General features: G+C 35.6%; 1 protein-coding gene across 10 annotated transcripts in view; it reads right to left on the reverse strand.

Moving 5' to 3' along the window:
• Nucleotides 1-21,783, reverse strand: part of ARB2A (ARB2 cotranscriptional regulator A) — a 260,171-nt gene that overhangs the window by 174,108 nt on the left and 64,280 nt on the right. For 8 of the 10 annotated variants that reach the window (XM_072358861.1, XM_072358857.1, XM_072358859.1 and 5 more), the window contains one exon: nucleotides 16,253-16,444. The exons of the other annotated variants lie outside the window; for them this stretch is intronic. In XM_072358861.1, coding sequence (XP_072214962.1) covers nucleotides 16,253-16,444 — 192 coding nt within the window. The remainder of the gene's footprint in view (nucleotides 1-16,252; nucleotides 16,445-21,783) is intronic. 10 annotated transcript variants of the gene reach the window in all.

Genomic DNA, 21,783 nt, shown 5'->3' on the forward strand with positions numbered 1-21,783 from the left:
AACATCCATGAATTCTTGTTTTCTTACACAAGACAGTGCATCATACCATTGGCACAGTATTATTTATTTTCAACATTTTAGAGGACTTCAACTTTGTTACCTGTCATCCTTCAAATTTCTGTCCAGAGAATGATATTCAGAATTTTAATTCAAATAGTTGAAATATTGTTACTACCTCAGTTGCTGTTCAAAGCACAGATAAGCACTCTACTAACTATTTTACAAAGCCAAAGACCTCCCTTGATCATTGAAAATCAAGTTTGCAACTTTCAAAGCACATCTGTAACTCTCATTTACTGAACAAAAAATTAGCCAAGAAGCTGATGGCAGGAAAAACTTTAGGAGATGCAAAATGTAATTAAAGCTGACTCTTAACCAATTCTTGCTTCTTTATTTTTCTTCCTGAACATTCTTTAAATTGATTGTACTTGGCGTTACTTTTTAACTTCAATTTTAAAATGAAATATGTTTAAAATATACTTCATATGGAGTTGTTTGTAAATTGCACGCTGCCACAACTTGTACAAAATGAACAGAAGGAAGGAATGCTGGCATTAGAATCCTGTCTGACTTGATGCACATAACTCACCCTTAGGGACATGCCTGCTTTCAACCATTATGGATCAGAAGTCATATGTTGTGGGAGTCAAGGAGATGTGGCCAAGCTCTTCTTCTCAGTGGTCTGTGGGAACAGGACAAGGGGAAATGGCCGCAAACTTGAGCACAGGAAGTTTTGCACCAATATGCGAAGGAATTTCTTCAAAGTAAGGGTGAAGTAGCAAACAGGCTGCCCAGGCAGGTTGTGGATTCTCCTTCTCTGGAGATATTGAAGACCAACCTGGATGACTACTTATGCAACCTAATCAAAGGGAGCCTGCTTTGCAGGAGGTTGGACTTGATGATCTTCTGGCCCCTACAATTCTGTGATTCTGTGATAAGAATGGCAAGACACTGTGAGAGGTAACATACATATACATCCATACACATGTATTCCAAAACTGAAAGAAAAATCAAGATGATACACAACCAAACATTAATTCTGCTGTTAAAAATATTCACAGCCAATCTACTGAGACCTCCTTTCTATTCTCTCTCAGAAGTCTTGGTGTCTTTACACTACAAAAATTAAGAATGGTAGAAAAAACTCCCATGATACCTGTTACTGTACTGGATTTAAATTCTGCTTTCCTGAACTTTGTGCTTGTGCTGCTCCAGGGGGAGGATGGGGAGAAGAAAGTTGAGGAATGTACAATCATTAAAATAGAGGGAAAGAAACACTTCCAGGTAGCACGTAGGTTTAGAAGTTGTTCTGGACCAGTACAAAAGCCTGGGGCTAGGAGTAAACCTAGGACATAGCAATGTGCCTTGTAAAAATTTTACCTATCTTGACAAGTCATTCACAAGCCAGACTGACAGCACTAACTCACATTTAGCTCAGATGTGTTTCAAGCAGGAGGAAGACAACTGCACAGTGCTTGAGGAAGAGCAGCTAGAATTCCTGCAGCTTCTGAAGAGGAGTGTCTACTGAGCAAGAGCTGTGGGTTCAGCTTGTGCCCGTGGGAACAGCCTCACTGCAGAAGACAGGGGTTGACAGCAGTTAGAGGACAGATGCTGTAGCTCTGCAGGTGCCCTGCAGTATGTGGTTCTGGCACACTGCACTGCGCCTGCTCTGTTCCCCATATCACAGGCCTCCATGCTACGGCGTTGATAGCCAGTCACCTTTTACAAGCACAAAGTTCAGTTAAAATGGAATTGAAAACACTTCTTTGCCAAAAAGAGCATGTAAAACTCTGAGTCAGCATGGACTTCATAAAAAACCTCATGAACATAACTCAGAGCATCTAAAGAAAGCCCACACTCTTCTGAAATCAATAATTACTGTGTTCTCTTTAAACTTCCAGTTTGGAAAATGGACATTCAGTTTAAAAACACAGACTTATGAGCAGTATCTCAGTAAATACTGATGCTGAATGTCATCACAGTAATTATTTCCCTTCTTGGCACTGATGCAATGCTGTTACACAGGAGCAGCAGACAGCTTTCATTTAACTGGGCACTTGGGGCAGCAACAATATTTTTCCAAGTTCTAGATAGTTTCTCTAAGACTGTCAACTGCCACTCTTATCAATCGTTCATTTATAGGGTATTATAACCCATTCCTAATTAGTTCCTTGCTTAAAAGTCTTTCAATAAGGATGTCCAAAGGAAAAAAAAATGTACAATTGCTATAACAAGTCAAATCACAGTGCAAGTTAACCTGCATGACATCTGAAATACTGCTACCTTTGAGGAATAGTCACTATAACATTTAATACCTCATAAATTACTGGGTTTGAAGAAAACAATAACATCAAACAGTACTTTTCCAGAGCTGCAGCTCCCAAACCCAAAAGACACAAGAAATAAACTAAGATTTTTTGTCACACATCTCATATTGATATTCATAAAGTTGAAAACTTAGAAAAAACTAGACAATTATGGCACACATCTTTTTCTACATGTGTATACCTGAGCATGTGCACATGCACATGCATACAGGCATTTCACAGAATAGTAATTTAATCTGAAAAATATAGGGAAAAAGAGGCTAAAAGAGATGCTGAAAAAGTGTTTCCCCAGCTGCAAATTTAAAATGCTCATATCACGAGACTACCATTAAAAGGTACTATAAACAGAGTAAAATTACTCCAGGTAAGTTCTGCTGAATTAACCTCGAAGAACAACAAGACTAGAAAAAAACTCCATATTTTCAAAATACTAAATATCTAAAATTAGTAACAAGTCAAGGTGACAAATGTTGACTGCCTTCAGAGCTCAAACACTATTTTACACTGGAGCACTTAGAAATTCCACATTTCTTCCTTAAGAAAATCTTATACAAGTAAGGCAAGATGTGGTACCTTCATTTCCAGCAGGGCAACATTAAAGTGTTTCTTTTGCTCTGAAAAGGTGGTAATTGAACGATTCAGGTAAACTCCTGAATGCCATTCTTACATCTCCTGCTCTCATATTTGCATTTAGAAAACTAATGCACAGAAAGCCTCACAGGGCACCAGAGCTACAGAAAGCAAACACATGATATAAGACATAAAAAAACCCTCACAAAACAAAAGATAAAACTATTTAAAGAAGCTGTACATTATTATTTTCAGGAAGGATCTGTGTGAAAATAAGATCAACCACTGAATACCGATGCAACTAAAAAAATATGAAGAATGTCAACATCCATAAAAAGGCCAAGTATATGATAATGACTGCTTATATAATCACAGCCAACGAATGTTTAATTCAACATGAGGTATTAATTAATTAATGATATTGAAATCAGTTCCGTGTAATAACCATTTTTAGTATTTGTTTGACAATAACAACATTAAAATGAAACTGCAAAATTAATTATTTTTTTCATCAGCAGGCGATATCAACTGAGTATTTGTATTAAGATAGTTCTAAATTCAGCATAAATATTGTTCACAAGCAAGGGCTGTCACATCTTGAAAATCCTGTATTTGATATCAACCAGGCGTGATGTGGAAGGTGCATATTCCACATGAGTAGCTTCTGTATTTCATGGAAAAGCCTCACGTTATCAACATTCAGGAACTGTTTCCGGAAGACTCAATCATATTACTCCCAACACAGGAGGAAGAGTTGGGATTCAAAACACAGGCTCAGTTACAGAGGGTCAACACAAACTCAGTCACCTGTGCACTGAAGCACCACACGTGCTTTCTGCCTAGATTTTTCAAAGGATTTTTAGATTAAAGAGACCATTTCCTTATTATTGAAACAATATGTTATTTTTAAAAAAGCAGAGAATAAACTTTAAGGACACAAATATTAAAATAAATGATGATCATTAATACTGAATTATTTTTAAGGATTCTTATTCATGAGAAGCAAGCAACAGCGTAAGATTCCAGTATTAAACACTGATAATACACTTAACAGTGGTTATAAGATAGTATAAGTACATAAGCGTGAGAGCAATTAAAATTATTCACTATTCCCTTTCTACAAAAAACAAAACAAAAAAACCCACCCAAATCTCCCCCTCCCCCCTCAAAAAAAACCCCAAAAACAAAACAAAAAACAAACAAAAAACAAACAAAAAACAAAAAACAAAACAAAACAAAAAAAACCCCAAACCCTGAAAAAAGAAGAAATGAAGATTAAGTTGTTTTCCCTCATGTACCAGCAATTATTTACACCCAAGCTTCATTATCTGTTCTACCAACCAAAGCAATCTGAAGTCTCACTGCCTTTGGCATATTAGAGATTGAGGCTCCATGTAGCAGACAATATAACAGGTTAAGCTATCTGAGCCAATTTCCCCCTTTCCTAAGAGGATTAGAACTGCAATATGGTACAACAAATGGTTGTGAATAAGCAAGATGGTACACCTGGACTGCCCCAAAAATAATCTACAAGACGAATAGCGTCAAAACAGTTTTATTCTTTAAAAACTTCTGAGGTGAATGAAAACTAAATTCATAATCTCAGATTCCTTTCTTCCTTTCTTCCTTTCTTTCTTCCTTCCTTTCTTTCTTCCTTTCTCTCTCTTTCTTTCTTTCCTTCTTTCTTTCTTTCTTTCTTTCTTTCTTTCTTTCTTTCTTTCTTTCTTTCTTTCTTTCTTTCTTTCTTTCTTTCTTTCTTTCTTTCTTTCTTTCTTTCTTTCTTTCTTTCTTTCTTTCTTTCTTTCTTTCTTTCTTTCTTTCTTTCTTTCTTTCTTTCTCTTTTAGAAAGAAAATTATTTAATCTTTGACGTGTTAAAAAAATTCCTAGTATTTTCTAATTTGGAAAAAATTAATTAACATATAAAGTTTTCACTGTTCTTTTCTTTTTTTTTTTTTTTTTTTTCCTTCCCCTTCCTCTCACTGGAGAAATCACTGAAAATGGAGTACTTCCATTAAACTGTTGTCAGTAGCTCCTAACGACATATTTCACCCTATTACAATCACTTTCACAGCTTATTTCTGTGTAGAAGCATTTATTTATTTATTTATTTGAATAAACACATCCTATGCAACTCAACTTAGTTCTAAAGGGAATACAGTGAGAATTGCCTGGGATGGGTGATAATAATAAAGCAACACCATTTATTAATTTTGTATAAGTTATCTGTCACCCTAGAGATTCCTTAGAGGGGAAGAACATGCCTGAATTTCACCACACAGTGCCACAGGCACAAAGTGAGAGAAACTAAACAAGCACATCCTGAAGGGAGAGAAAATGCCTGCAGCAGCAAATGACCTACTACGTACCTCACTCACACATTTTTTGATGTTATAATTTGTTAATTTCAGGAAAAAAAGGCAATTACCCACAGTTTCAGTTTGTTCTAGCAGAGCTACTAAACTTTTTAAAGTTTTTGATCAAAAATGACATACATCGTTCAAAGATCTGTGTATTTTCAAAAGATTACCATCCTGAGTAAATTTGCATGACAAAGTCATTGCCATACCCATTTCCTTATTACCTGAAGCAGCAATGCGCATTATTAGAAGAGTAGTAAAGTATTTAAGGATGAAGCGTATCAAATTTTTATTTGGATTCCTATGCATTAAAGTTAATATCTTCTAGCTCACTGCACAGTAAGCAAAAGATAATTATATTCAAATATGCATTTCATGGTATGAATAAGGAAGTATTCATCTCCCCACTGAATTGGTAAGTCTTTTAAGTAATGATTCATTTGAAAAATCAACAGGGTATTGGCAATTTAGTGTAATATTAAATACGTGCACATGCCATATCCATGCTGGCATACACACAATACTTTTCTATCATATATACTATAGCGGTACGATTTACACATGATATTAACATGTTAGGTGTTATCTTAACCATACTCATATCTAATAAATAAGGCATTTTTTTCCTCTAGAAACTATTAAAATACATTAAAACCTGTGTGACTTGTGTAAAGGATATAAATATGTGCTTGCAAACAGTAAAAGCCACAAAAATTTCGCCATATAAGGTGATGTACTATAAAGAACATTTTCACATTGTTATTTTCATGCATACAATCTCAGTAAGATAAATTTGACAAAGGCTGCTCAGAATAAGCAGAACATAAGTACTGGCTACTGACTTTTTTCATAAACCAAAATAAAGCTAGTGTCTTAAGATTAACTAGTGAACAATTAACAGCTCATTCCAATCTATGAGTGCAATTTTAATATTAGGATTATGTCTCTTAAAATTACACTCCAGGAAGACAGTTTCTGTGCATATCTGTACTACTTAGCATGGTGCCATTCAGAAGTCTGTATTAAAACCTTCTTTCCATTACCCAAAAAACACACTAATAAGACAAGATAAGCACAGCTTACAATGCATAAAGAAGAACAACAGCAAAGTTCCCATTCTAAAATGGATCAGCCATCAGATTTACAGCAAACCAGCCTAAATAAAAATGTTACTTTTTTTTACTGCATTTGAATATAAATTACAGCGAAGCTAATGCACTTCCGTGAACTCAAATTCTCTGAATCAAACCAATAGTAGATTATGTCTTTATTTTCTTCTAGACAGGAATCTTACAAAGTGGCCCATACAAAGTAAAATTCCACCACATGTAACTACTGTATTCCAAGTAGAATCATATTAAAATGCATTTACCCACCTCTCCTATAAACGCTATGCATGTTCTCAATTTAAAATAAACAGTCTATTGAAGATCCACACTACAACAGAGAGAGTCTCATAAGAATTTCTGGGCAATTAAAGATCGCAGTTCCTCAGTCATCTTCTCACAGACACAGCCTCAAACAAGAATGGCTATATTTTGCTGTGTAACCAATTGCTGAATAGAGAATAGTCAATACTTATTTTGTTAAAAGTTTTGTTAAAACCCAGCATGCATAAAACACCCTACCAAATAAGCCTGCCTATTCAGGTGATGCAAATCTCATCTCTACACAGGCCATTAGAAAATGTAATGCTCTACTTCTGAAAAACGTTGATCACACATTCACTTAAGTCTTGTTCATTTATTGTCTAGATTGCCGTCAGTGGTTCTACTTTCCTTTAAGAAAAGTGAAAAGTGCAAACAAATTAATTATTAACGAAGGGTAAGACTCTTATTCTAAATCCATTCATTCATAATTTATCAGTAATTTGTACGGTATGCATACACTACTCAGTATATTGAAAGCAGTGTTTTTAACCGGGTCTTACATTTCAAAATAGCTGTTTAAACAAAAATCATGATACCAAAGAGTCAGAAAAACAGAAAATTTCCCATAAAACTTAAAACTGTGAGAAGAACTTTGTTTTGTAGTACAACTTTTCATCTCTACAGAAATCAATGACCCTCAGCACAGATGTTCATTTATCTAAAACTTCTAGTACTGGAAATGAATTTGTAATTAATATTTTGGTACTCATTTAGTAAGGTTGAAAATTGTGGCTATTTTTTTTTTTTGTTAGCTGAAATGACTGCAGAACAGGCCTGTGGGTAGGAAAACTGGAAAAAAACAGAGTTATATTTTATATAGCTTTTTATCACTGTTCTTACAGTCATTAGACTACACAGACAATAACACACTACAAGAATAATGTATTCACTTAAGCAGATGACACAATTTTTGAAGCAGACTGACTTTCTAATACAGTATGCATTCAAACAAAAGCTCATAGTTTAAAAAACAAAAGGGAGAGAAAATACAATAGAAATGCAAACCTGACCTATCTCTAATCTTTTCTTTACAAACCTAGGCTACTCAAGAATCCTCAACTAATTATTCCATTTTATTGATGGCATTTTTCCCAAGGGAAGTTATTTAAAAAGTTTAACCCCTGAGCAAGTCATGGCTTCTCCTGCCTTTGAAAGTGTCAAGTGCATTGATTATAACTGCAGGAAGTGTTACCTTCTACCCAGAGAATCTCACCCTGCACAATCTTAAACACCGTCTCTCTCCCAAAACGGCTTTGATTCAGCAATTCAGACCGTTTCAGCTGATATTAAAGGCAGAAGCACCACAGAAAAGGGATCAGCAGTTAAAACGAAATACAAAGAGGGGAAAAAAAAAACAGATCTTGGATATAGTATCACAAAGCTTGAGAGAAAAGCAGATTTGAAAAAGACATCAGAGTGACTAAAAAAAGAACAACATGACAGAAATTAAACAAGATTTTTACGTTCGCCTTCTATGCATTTAAACTCATCTCAACCCCTATTGAAATTCCGATCATACCCAAACCCCAAGGCTTTTGACATACTTTCAAAAATCCACACCCTCTCTTACTCTTTTCTAAGTCTCCAGAGTCACTGTTAGGTATCCAACAAGTTGAAGAGAACGGGAATAAAAAAAAATATTGTAATATGCATATGATAAAAAGACCCTTTATGCTCACATTAAATTTTGTGGTAAAAATGATCATGATCTATTTTTAATATTCTTAACCCAATATTTAGCTAGTGAAAAGAAAACTTGCATGGTTTTAGGAAGAAAAAACATCACCTATTCAAATCACGTTTACCCAAATAGATTAACAGTTATTTTCTTAGGTCAGTGATAAACTATGAGTAAACTAATACAAGGTTCTACAGCAAGCTACTTAGCAGAATAAAAGACAAAGCAATGCTGAAGTAGCTTTACATTACCAAACGTATGGAGCACAGAAAACAGTAAGAGTGTAATATAAGCAATTATTATAACAATGGTAATGCATCTACACATGCATCTTATAAAGGCTGGACTAAATTCCAAAGGGTAATTGGATTTTCAGAACTGCAAGTAGATTTTTTTGCAGTTCAGTCATGACAGGGCCAGAAGGTAATGATACATCTGCCATGATGCAACAAGCAGACCTGTCTTCTGTCAAGAGTTGAAATCATAAAGGAATAAGCTGTCGTTAGCAACCTCTCTCCAAACAGTAGAGCTGTCATCTCATTGTTTTTCTTTGCTGGCATGGGGGCTGGTGTGGGCTTATATACCCTGTCAGTTCAGCATTAGCCTGAGCTTTTAACCTCTTCTTGAATTTCTAACTTGATGAAACACCTATACATATTATTACATAATATCCCATATTATGCAATCAATTAATTCCAAATAGCTATGCAACTTGTCCTTCTGCCTGCTCGCTGATCAGTATTTCACACCAGTGCTTGAGACATTATCCATTCCTTATAAAACGTTTAAAAGAGAATCACTGTTTTTTCCATTCCTAAATTTTTCATACTGTATTTTATGCCACTTATACATTATGATCTATTTTGTACTACATTGTATGTTGTGTTTATGCATCAGGAAATATCTCAAAAAATGATACATCCAATTACTTGTAACATCAGTTTTCTAAACGTTATTCTCCAAAAAAGTGTAAGATGTAAAGAAGTTTTCTCTATGAAGATGTGCTTTACAGGCAATGTTATTTTGATGGCCTACAAAAATGGATATAAACAAATATATATAGTACATTCCAATAAATACTATTTGAAAAAAAATAATATACCACATTTCTGTTCATTCTATTGAAATTTTATGTCCGGTAAAATAATAGAATTCCCAAATAAAACCATGATTACTATGACACTGTAACTACCCATTAATAGATGCAGTAATTCTGTCTAAAAACTGCAAATGCAAAGAAATGCCAACTGTTTTATTTCCAGCGTCACTTGTTCACCTCACTGAAACATCCTAAGTACCTGTAATCTTTAAGACAAAGTTTTAAACCTTGGGTTCTAAAATACGACAAGTAGAGTCAAGGGAATCTTGTAAAGAAAAAAAAAAAAAGTTCTATAATTAAACACATGATATGGAAGGTTTCCAGCAAGAATTCTTAATATTGCAGTTTAAAGATTTTTTTTTTTCTTTTTTTAAATAATATTTAAATACCCACTCTTTCTCATTTTTACAAAATGATAAGACTTGAACATGTTACCATACCAGCTAGTAACCAATAAGGAGAATAAAAGTTATGGTGGGTAAAGTTCCTACTACTTTGCTACACCTGATATGTATTTTGTTCCTTTCGGCGCACTTCCAAAATTAGCGACATCTTACTGCCAAATACAGAAGTAAAAACTCCCAGCAATTCTCATTAAATATTACCACCAATTTTGGTATAAATTAATGATACTAATCTGACTGAATAGACCCAAGAGTATTCTTGCAACACAAATTATAGAGGCAATGCTTTAAGAATAGGATGAACACAAGGAAAAACAGAAGATGAAAATCTTGTTATATTATACTCTAAGGAAAGACTTCTGCATCTCAAGCCAGCCCCGTTTGCATTTGTTCACGGAAACTCTGATGCCTGGACTCTGCTACATCTCTTTTGAAAAAATCATCCACATTCTCCGAAAAAGCTATTTTTCTCCTGCTATTACCCTTAAATCAAGCATTAATTTTCCTTTAAGTATTCATATCAACACCTAAGCAATCTCATAGAGGGATGGAATTTGAAGCCAGGCAACAATTCTTGCTTGTTTCAAAAAATATACTAAAAATCAAATAGCTGTCAGTTGCTGTGGCTGAATTTCATTAGCATCTTTGGGACCACAGCTTTCCTAGGTAACAAACACACTGAATTTCCAAAGACAGAAAGCATCCATCAGGTTTTTTTGCACTCCTGTAAGAAGTACAGTAAGTTGGTCTCCACTTTATTCCCTAGAGGAAATGTACCAAAGATAAGAGGACTCCAAAATTCTTCCCAGTGTCCAAGGTGAGCTGAGCTGCTGTTTCCCTCAGGAGCAAGCTGCCACTTTAAGTAGTTCGAATGCAGCTTCTCCTTGCTTTACACCCAGCAGACTTCAAAGCACAGAATCTGCTTCTCTGGTCACTACAGTGGAAACACTATTGCATAAAGCAGAAGCTGCCTTTGGCATACCTTCTTGCTTGTTCCCAGGTATCACTTTACTGTGTATCACTGGTGTCATTTGTACATCTCCCATCTGAATGTTTTGATTACCATCCATGTCATTACCACTTGGCAATGAACCAGACAATCTAACCTCCAGAAGTGCCTGGTGACTGACAGATTATGGGAGACCTTGAGCTACCTACATGAAATCAGAAGCATAAAATGTTAATTTTTGACACCCCAAGTAAATTCCCAAATCAGCGAATTAAATAACTTATCTCTCTCTCACTGTCTCTCCTTGGTGCTGCTTCAGTCACTGTATATACATCTAAATAAAAAGTGACAGAAAAAAGACTGACTCTATGAGACAGTGAATCAGACATTTACTCAAAATGCATAAGAGACAGGTTGAAATTCCTCCTTTGATTTACATCTGTTTACTTATAAAAACTGAATAGCTTCAGTACCGTATTAAAATTAAAAGTGGAATAGTCCCTGATTCCCAGAGGAGAGATTTGAACTTTAGCCTGTCACACATCAGAAGACTGCTTCTATCAAAAATCTGTATTTCTCATTGCAAAAAACTGCAGTAGAGAATTTCTATTTTAACAAAACATCAAAATTGCGCAATATTTGTTTAGCAGTATATCTGTAGGAAATTACCACCTTTTAGTCCATACTAACTCTTATATGCATGTTAGAATCATTATTCATCTGTGTATACTGTCCCACTGCTTTATATTTGCCCGTCTTTTACTTGTTTTTCTAAAGTATACTTGATCCTACCCCAATTTAATGTATTTACATGTCTCTAACATTCTGTACATTTTTCTCTCCTTTCCTTTTCCTACAATGCATTCTCTATTTCATTACTTTTTTCTTCTCTTTTTTACTCTTCTACACTATGAGAGAAAATCTCTTTTTACACTATGAGGGTTGATTTTCTAATTTCATACATTAATCTTACCTCCTTTTTATATAAACCTTGTAAACTACTTCCAACACCTATTACACACAGGACTGAATCTACACAATACAGTTTGATATAAAAGATGGAAGAAGAAGTTCTACCTACAGGAACCACTCAGATGAAAAGAAAGAAGATTTCTAGCTACTGGAATTCCCATTAGGATATTTCTCCTTGGATCTTTTCTTTCCAGTATGTATCAGCCCCAAGCCACTAGATGCCTGATAAATTTCAAGCCTTTCCATTTCTCCCTGATTTAATACACACTTTATGATTGGCTGCTTTTTTTTCTTCTTTCTTCTTCTTGAAAGTATTGTGCCAGAAAGAAATAGTTTCTTCTACTTTTTTTCCCTTCATTTAACTTTCTGGATATGAGAGCTAAATCCACTGTATACTGATATCTCCACCTTTTGCATGCCTGTTTTCAGTTTTTCCAAGAAATAAACAGAAACTTGCTGATGGCAGTTCCATCACTGTCTGAAGAGGAAAGCAGGAAAGAAAAAGCCATGGTTTTGACCCACAACTGTGGTTTTTGTTTTATTTTAAGGGAAGTGGAGGCATTGCAAATGTATGCTGTAAGTTACAGAATCACAGAACTGCAGGGGTTAGAAGGGACCACTGGAGATCATCTAGTCCAATCCACTGCTAGAGCAGGTTCCCTACAGTAGGGTACACAGAAAAGCATCCAGGTAGGCTTTGAATATCTCCAGAGAAGATTCCACAACCCCTCTTGGCAGCCCATTCCAATGCTCTGTCACCCACAAGGAAAGGAAGCTTTTTTCTTACATTTTGATCCACTAGATATTTATGAGCACTGATAAGATCTTCCCTCACTCTTCTGCAGGGTGCACAGTCCCAGGTCTCTGAGTCTTTCCTCAAATGGGAGAATACTCTATGACATCTCTAAGGTCCCTTCCAACTCGCACAATACTGCTGTGATACTGAGATACATCATGTGAAACTATGAAAGCAGAGGAGTTAGCTGAGGGGAAGGGGTCACTACTCAGGGACTGGCTGGGTGTTAGTTGGTGGGTGATAAGAAAATGCACTGTGAATCACTTTTTTGTATATGTATGTTTTTATTATTATTTTTCATCCTTTTCTGTCCTATTAAATTGCCTTTATCTCAGCCCATGAGTGTAACCTTTTTCTGATTCTCTCCCCCACGCCACTGAGGAGAGAATTATTAAGTGGCTGTGTGGTGCTTAGCTGCCTGCTGAGTTAAACCATGTTTAGAACAATCAAAGAATCCCAAGTTAGAAGGGACACATAAGGATCATCGAGTCCATCTCACAGCTCCACCCAAAATTCTAACCCCGCATCTGAGAGCAGTGTCCAAACACTCCCTGAACTTCGGCACTGGGGTCGTGCCCGCAGCCCTGTGCAGCCTGTTCCATGCCCACTGCCCTCTGCTGCAGACCCTGTCCCCCACCCCCAGCTGCCCCTCCCCTGGCACAGCTCCATGCCATTCCCTTGGGCCCTGTCGCTGTCACACAGAGCAGAGCTCAGCTCCGCTCCCTGTGAGGAGCTGCAGCCGCCATGAGGGCTCCCCTCAGTTCCTCTGCTCTGTGCAGAGGACATCCAGGGGCTGCACTGCTCCTCATTCAACTTGCCCTTCAGACCCTTCACCATCTTTGTAACATTCCTGGATGCCTTCTAGTAGCTTTATGTCTTTCAAACGTTGTGGTGCTACTAACAGGAAATGAAAATTTGTGAATGAAATCCTCGTTGCCAGCAAATGTTTTTAGCTACATGCACATGTTTCACACTCACCAGAGATCAGGGGAATTTTCAAATCCTAGATACGATTATCCACTTCATATTCACAGTATATATTTATATATTTACATATATAAAAAATCCACGTTCTCCTCCCACCAGCACTGCAATCTTATGCTTTGATAAGGTCTACTGGTTTCACTCAAAAATTAGACCTCTTCTAAGAAGAAACACTAGAATATCAAGGAATATAATTCCTTCCTTCAAACTGGCAACACTGTATGAGGAGCTATCACAATTTTCATTCAAGCCATTTACTATCTAGGTCAGTTATTTTCATTTCATACGTGATAGAAATGCTTAAATCAACTAGATGATTGAATACCAGAAAACCCAGAAAAGGATACAATTTTTATTAACTAAAATTGGAGCCCTTATACTCATTCCACCATAACTTCCTGCACTTGGAGAAGTAATTTATGCAATCTGTACAAGAAGTAGATGTGATATCACTTTGTAATGAACTGTCTCCATTTTTTTATGTCATAATATAACGGCTCCAAGTAGCTTCAGCAGGGTTTGACTTTTATTGATATCACCTTATGTAACCAGACAGACTTTCAATTCGCATTACAGTGATTACACGATACCAATAATATCAATTGCTTTAAAAGAATACAATATGGCATGTTCTATAGCTGATTTTACGTAATAAAAATCGTTGCAGATAGTATGTGCTTTACACAGTATATTTGCCACAACTTTGTGATGGATGAAAGGGCAGGGTGGCTGTCACAACAGTTGGAATCATTCAACTAAACTGCACTACAAATTAAAAAAATCAACACGTTAAGGAAGAAAATCTGAAGATAAAAGAATCAAGACCGATGTCCCGATGTGATCAAATGGTTACACTGCTGAAGATATTTTGTCAAGAAACAACTTTTGTTCCTGTGCTGTGATTCTTAAAGAAATGCTCAAAATGCAGAAATACAAAGTCTGTTTTTGAGGCTATAATCTCGAGGGAACAGAGCTGTTCCCTCTGTTCCATTGGCACAATCACTGCATTAAGTTCACAACAAAACATGACAAAGAATCCAGAATTCTCCTTTCCTAGAAATATTCTTCAGGATTTTCCATTAATTTAGGGATATTATCCCTGAATGCTCAATATCTGATGACAGCCACAAAAGCATCATCTGTAGGGAAAAAAGTACCAAAAGTGTAGGCACGTAAGCACCATTATTAAAATGTACACAACTACAGCACTCCAGCTTTCTTATTAAAAGTTCTGGAACTTGCACTCTTGAAATTAATCTCGTACACCTGACCTACCACAATACTGCATTATACTTTAGAAGCTTTTAAGTGTTTTTGCATTTGCCTTTGAGTCTTGATTTAAAATCTTTTATGCTGAAGGAAGACAAACATGGCACATACTCTCTACTCTGCCCTTATGAGGCCCTATCTGCAGTACTGGGGCCACCAACACCAGAAAAACATGGACCTATATGAGGGGCTCCAAAGAGAGCTACAGAGATGATCAGAGGGCTGAAGCACCTTTCATAAGAAGATTTGTTAAGGGATCTGGGCTTGTTCAGTCTGGAAAAGAGAAAGTTGTGGAGAAATCTCATTGCAGCCCTCCAGTACAAGAGGGAAAACAATTTTTTTACATGGGCAGATAAGGATAGAACAATGGGGTACAGTTTTAAACAAGAAGGGGAAATTTATACTATATATGAGGAAGAAATTCTTTGCTCAGAAATTGGTGACCAGGAAGAAGTTGCCCAGAGAAGCTGTGGGTGTCCCACCCCTGAAAGAGCTCAAGACCAGGTTGAATGGGTTCCTGGGCAGCCTGAACTGGTGGGTGGTAGTCCTGCCCACTGCAGAGGGTTGGAATTAGATGAATTCTAGGGTCCCTTCCAACCCAAGCACATACTGTATGATTCCATGAACTGCAAAAGTTTCAGCTTCACTTTGCAAAATGTGCAACTATCACAATGAAAACATTGATATTAAAGGTAAAACATCTTGACAAATATAACAAAAATAGCTAATATTGGATAGACTTTTTGAATGCTTAGTACAGTAAGTTTCACTAAAGCAGTAAGAGGCAAGAGATGCACTATACTTCAATGTTCCATGTTAAAAATATTACACAAGTTGTGCATTGTCCCTCATATACATACAAAACCATAACAGAATAGTGTCCATAAAATGTAAATGCTTTTAACTGTCAAGTATTGATAGGTGAATCACAATGAATCAGTATTCAGTGCAAAACTGAAAAAGACTGTGCCTCTAATAAATTCAGTACAAGCCTAGCAAAAAAGCCTGCTGTTATCATGAAAGATAATGTTATCATGAGATTACAACAGACGTTGAGTGAGAATATGTACAACTTTAATGAAATGTAAAAGAAAACACTTCATAACAAATTTCTGTAATGCCTTGTATTGCATCTCATCGCCTGTTAAGGGCTCTTGTCACATTAGCTACCATATTACACTACATGGCAGTGCTGCCACAAAATGAAACAAAACTAAAAAAAAAAATTACTGTAAGCGGAAAATTTAGACCTATTCGACAAAAGTTCTTACAATATCAAGTATTTGCATCATAAATACGATTATCATAAAGGAAAATGTAGAATACAGATTAAAATGCTACAACATTTCAGATTCATAGTTCTTCTTACACTAATACACATGCCTATAGACACAGGATATATACACTTTCACTTACCTCAGCAGCTTTCTTTATATATGGTATCTGTGTGCCACTGTCCAGATCTTCATTAATGATAAGTCTCCTAGCCCACTGACCTGCTCTGACAACGCCATTACCATGAATTAGGACCAACAGTTTGTCAGGATTTGTTAATGCATCTTCACTCATAAAGATAAAGCTTTTTGGTTCATTCTCAGTAGCATCAACCTGCAATTACAGCCAATACAGACTTTTATGCACGAATAAAAACTTTTAAAGAACATCTGTAGTTACAAAGTTAGCCCCCAGAATTGGCATCAAAACCTGCACTTTTTTTTTCCTATTCATATATATTATTTATGGACTAATGTGTACCCAGCCCTAAATAAAAACAAAGCAAAAGCTGATATCTGTGCAACATAATTCTGAACCTTAAAAACACTCTGGAATGATTAAACACAGATGACTTAAACTGAATTGTAGAAACAAAAAGGTAGATGGGCGTGGTCAAAAAGTATGCTAAAGCTTTAAAACAGAAGTTGTTTACAGTAATTTATTGCCAGAGAAGAGTCCATAACAGAACAATCTTTGAAAAAAAAAAAAAAAAAGACAAAAATTAATTTGTCACCTCTTACATGTTGGAAGCAAAAATAAAAGTCTGATATGGTAAAAAGAAAACACCCCAGAATTCCATCTCAGTCACATCAAAATAAATACCCAATAAACCATGTGCAAGCCAGTATTGCAGATTTACCTATTATAAGTTTAATAGCATAGCTCTAATAAAATACACAAATCCAGTCCAGATCTAGCGTGGTGTCATTGTGAGTCCAGCAGCAGGACTTAGATACTCCACTATATGAACCAGCACCTTCAATATTCAGGAAACCAACTTTTGTTCTTACTGTAGACAGTAAAGGTGTGCTTTTTGTTCTGCATAAACAGAAGTTCTAAAAACAGGCCTATACTTGGCTTTGTAAGCCTTGCTCAAGGCAGAAGAGCAATGTTTGTGGTCATTCATTTTTCCTTTATCCTGGATCCCGATACCCTTTTGTACTCCATACTTCACAAACTACACAAATTGACTACGGTTGCTAGGACTACCCTTGGGTTGCCTTAAACTCTGAATTAGTGATGGAAATCAGGTGAGGATATGAGCCTTATACTGAAAAAGGGGAAATGGCTGCTTGGAATACTTGAGTTTTTCTCTCATACTTGGATATGCTAATCACCATCCCTCAGGAAAAATCAATTCTAAACGCATCTCCAGACTTTTTAAATTTAAGCCTTGCCTATTTTTTTTTTTTTTTTCATGAAGTCAATGAGGCTACTTGAACAAAATGAATCCCAAACTGGAAGAACATTCAGCATCTGTCATAGGGGTGAAGATCTTATGCTTTACTCCAGAATAACAAAACATTTAATGCACCTCAGCTTTCATTCTTAACAACAGGAAATGTACTCATCTTCTCCCACAGTTCGCAGAAAAAACAGAAAATGTAATTAAAAAAAAAAAAAAATCAATTGAAAAGAGTTTATGAGTATGACTGTATTGCACACTGGGGATACAGTCATATCACACAGCCACTTCTGAGGTATGAACATGGAAGATGTAAACAGACAGGTAATACCAAGTATCAAATAGTATTTGACATGATGTAGTTGACTTTTGCACACAAACTGAAAATATACAATAATACAATTAGGACAGAACTTCAAAAATTTGTATTTCAAAAAGGTATAGCCCAGTTATATGTTTCAGTATTTAGAAAACTAATTTTCTGTTCAGCAATTATGAAATATCAGCACCTAATAATCATACGTTCTAGAAGACACAATTCTTCACGCTTTTGCAATTACACTAACCTAAAAAATCAAAAATATCTATTAAGCTGTTAAAAAATAAATGTTTGTTCCTTTCTTCAACTGAGTTACCATCGGAAAATTTGCCTCAAGTTAATTTCTCTTCCAACGGTAACAATTTCTTAAATCCAGATTTAACTATAGAATGCCCATAAGGGTCACTCTTGTGCACAACCACATTTTACTGGCAAATCAATGCAGAATGCCACTTAGTGCTAGACAAACTGAGTACATTTAAAATAATTTGTTTTTATCAGCCACTTTCTCTTCTGGAGCTATTCACACACACTTATTTCTGATCTTTTGTTTAAAGACAAATTGAATAAGCTCAGTGAAATGCTCAGCTTCAATTAGTCTAATTTTACAACTTGATTCAGGATTGTTATTCACATGCAATAACAGTTTTCTAAAGATTTGTAGCTAGGAATGTCAAGCAAATCCATATTTTGCTGATAATTTAAAACTTAGAAGTACTGTTAAATGTTTACTTTCTGAGATTTATTTTTCTAATGCAAAATTACATATTAAGTTTTATCTACAGTTATGAGGAATTCCCTGAGGAGTTATTCACTATTCATTTTACACACATAATGAAGTTTTTGCAATTTTCAAACAGTGAGATTATTTTTCCATGAGCTCAATCATAGAATCATAGAATCACGGAATGGCCTGGGTTGAAAAGGACCATAATATTCATTGAGTTTCAACTCCCCTGCTACATGCAGGGTCACCAACCAGCAGACCAGGCTGCCCAGACCCACATCCAGCCTGGCCTTGAACGCCTGCAGGGATGGGGCATCCACAACCTCCCTGGGCAACCCGGTGCCAGTGCGTCACCACCCTCTGTGTGAAAACCTTCCTCCTAATATCTAACCTAAATCTCTCGTCTCAGTTTAAAAACATTCTCCCTTGTCCTATCACTATCCATTTCCTCTCCTGTTTTATGCTCCCTTCAAGTATTCAATCTCATATAAGCTATCATATGATGATGTCAGTGTCAGAGTATAGAATATTTCAATAACAGAATAGTTATTATTTTTCATAGTTGCTACCAATACTTAGGGTAATCACAAAATATACTATAAATCAATGTTATTCTGACATTCATCCTAAAACATCTATGCTATGACTCAATTTTCAGTTCTTAGCCTTTAGTAAACTAAGATCCAGAGGTCTTTAATTCTGTCAATTTTGCTAAAGATTGCTAAAGTTTAAAGTTCTAAAGGAAAGAAAATCCAAGTGTTTTTTCTTATGTTAGCTAAGAAACACATTAAAAATCATAAGCTGAACAAGTGTACAAACAGGTGAAACCGATGCATCTTGAGAATGGAGAAAATAACAAGGAAAATAAATGTAACAAAAGACTCTACAGACTGAGAATTATGTGTAGCTGGTGGAGGAAGAAAACTGTTCATTTGTGTTGCAAGAAAATCCCGTTATGTAGTTCTACATAAAACATGTTAACTCACTTACATTAGTGTCTTCATGAAATTGCATGCCCGGATTTATCATTTTTCAATCATACTGTACAAAATGAAAGCTGCTGATCAATACTGCAAGCATCTAATTAGCATTTGGTGATTACCAGAAATAAATGAATACACTTGAAACTGGTGGAATTTTTACAACCAAGCATTAACTGGGCTTGGGTAACAAAAGGAATAAGCAGTGAAGATAAGAGATTGTTGTTTCTCATGGAAAAATAATTCTTGACTTTCTAGTAGATCAAGAGAACTACTGAATGAAGTTTTATCTATTGAAGTGAAAGAGCAAAGCATTGATAAGTTAGAAGACTCTGCAAAGTGAGACCTTTCAGTACTACTGTCAATAAAACATGTTAGTAATTATTTAAACTTCCATCTCAGATATTCCCAGAAGCTGTTAAAGATGCATTTAATTCAGAAGCACCCTATATTTGTCCTCAACAGCTAAAGAGCAGTGAAGATCTATCACAGATTATGCCATTTAAACCAGAAACACAGAAGCTTCATCTGGATAAAAAAACCCAAAAATCCCCCCAAAAACCAACTTCCGTCTTTGTGTTAATAATACAACCTTCAATGGAACACAAAATGAGGAATTTAAAAGAAATAATTGAACTGTTTATCCGTGAATATGAGTCACTTCATTTAAATTTTCAGGTCCAGGAGCAGATATTGAACTTGAAGAAAACTACAGTGTTTTACAGAAACAGTAACACAAAAAACATCTAAGCTACTCTGGATGAAAAAAGGTTTGGATTCATATTTGGCATAGATGTTAGTGAAATAAAATGACAGGCAATCTTTCCAGATTCCCAAACTGTTGTTTTTTGTTTTTTTTTTTTTTAAAATATGAAATTTACAAATGATTGTTTCCAAAACTGAAGATGCCACCTGAGAAAGTAAAATAAAGACAGCAGAGTTGGACTTCATTCAGGAAGCGGAAATTAAGGAAGACAGGAGAACACGAAATGCTGTCAGTGAAGCATAGAATTTCAGCACACTTCAGTACTTTGGAAAGAAAAGCACTAAAAAAGTCCTGAAACACATCTAATGTATTGAAACGTCATTACACTATCAACCTCATTATAAGCTCAAACTAAATGATAGACAGTACACCAACTTACTGATCTTCTGTGACAAAGTTCAGGGACAATATTTCCATATTTAACTCAGAAATTTTTACAAAAGAACCAGAATGGCCACACTAATCAGATTAGAGGTCCCAGTATCCTTTTTCTGATAACTTGGAGGTTGATTACTGAAACAGTATGAGAACAGAATGTTTACAGACTCTCTTATTTTTGGCAGCCAGCAAATTTTGAGCTTCCTGGGACAAGCGACCCCAAGAATTCACTGTAACTGTCACACCTCAGTACTGTCAAATAGGTTTTTTGAATGCATTTGTACCTTTCTCCTTAACAGTATTCTGCATCAATGAGTTCCACTATATAATTGGGATCTATATGAAGAAAGTACTTCCTCTCTTTCAGTAGAGATCTCCTGCCTGATAATTTAAACTTGATGCCCCTTAGCTTCACTATTATGAAAAAAAGCAAAAAAACATTCCCTATTCATCTTCTCTACACCTTTCATGATTTTATAGATTTGTCATATTCCTTCTATTTTCCAAGCTGTCTAATCTTTCTTTGTCTGAAAAGCATTTCATGCCTGTGAACATCCTTGCAACCCTCCTCTGTATTTTTTTTTTTTTTTTAATTCTACATATCCTTTTTAATGCTGTGTCCAGGTTCCATGCAGTGTTCAAGATGGGGTACCACATAATGAGTGGAATGACTATGTTTTTCTGTTTTGTTCTCAACACTTCATAATTCCTAACATCCTATTTCCTTTGAGGGTTTTTGACTGCCATTGAGCACTAACTGATGTTCTCAGAGAGCTATTCACAATCACTCCAAGATCTTTCCTGAGTAGTAATAGCTCATTTAGAGGCCACCAGTGTGTTTACAGAGCGAGTTCTTTTCCCCACAATTTCACATTTACCAGAATTGAATCTCATGTCATTTCACCACCTAATCATCCAGTAGTATTAAATAATATTAAACCTCACCTGAATCAGCTTTAGATTTAAGTATTCATTATCATTTTAGAAAAATCATCTGCTTTTCTTATGTTCTATTAATTCCTTCTTTCTTTTTATTTATTAGTATTTCAGTGCAGAGCTTAATAACATCACAGTGGCTACAACTACTTTCATCTGTG

This window comes from Excalfactoria chinensis, chromosome Z (assembly GCF_039878825.1).
Source record: "Excalfactoria chinensis isolate bCotChi1 chromosome Z, bCotChi1.hap2, whole genome shotgun sequence".
Taxonomy (NCBI): Eukaryota; Metazoa; Chordata; class Aves; order Galliformes; family Phasianidae; genus Excalfactoria; species Excalfactoria chinensis.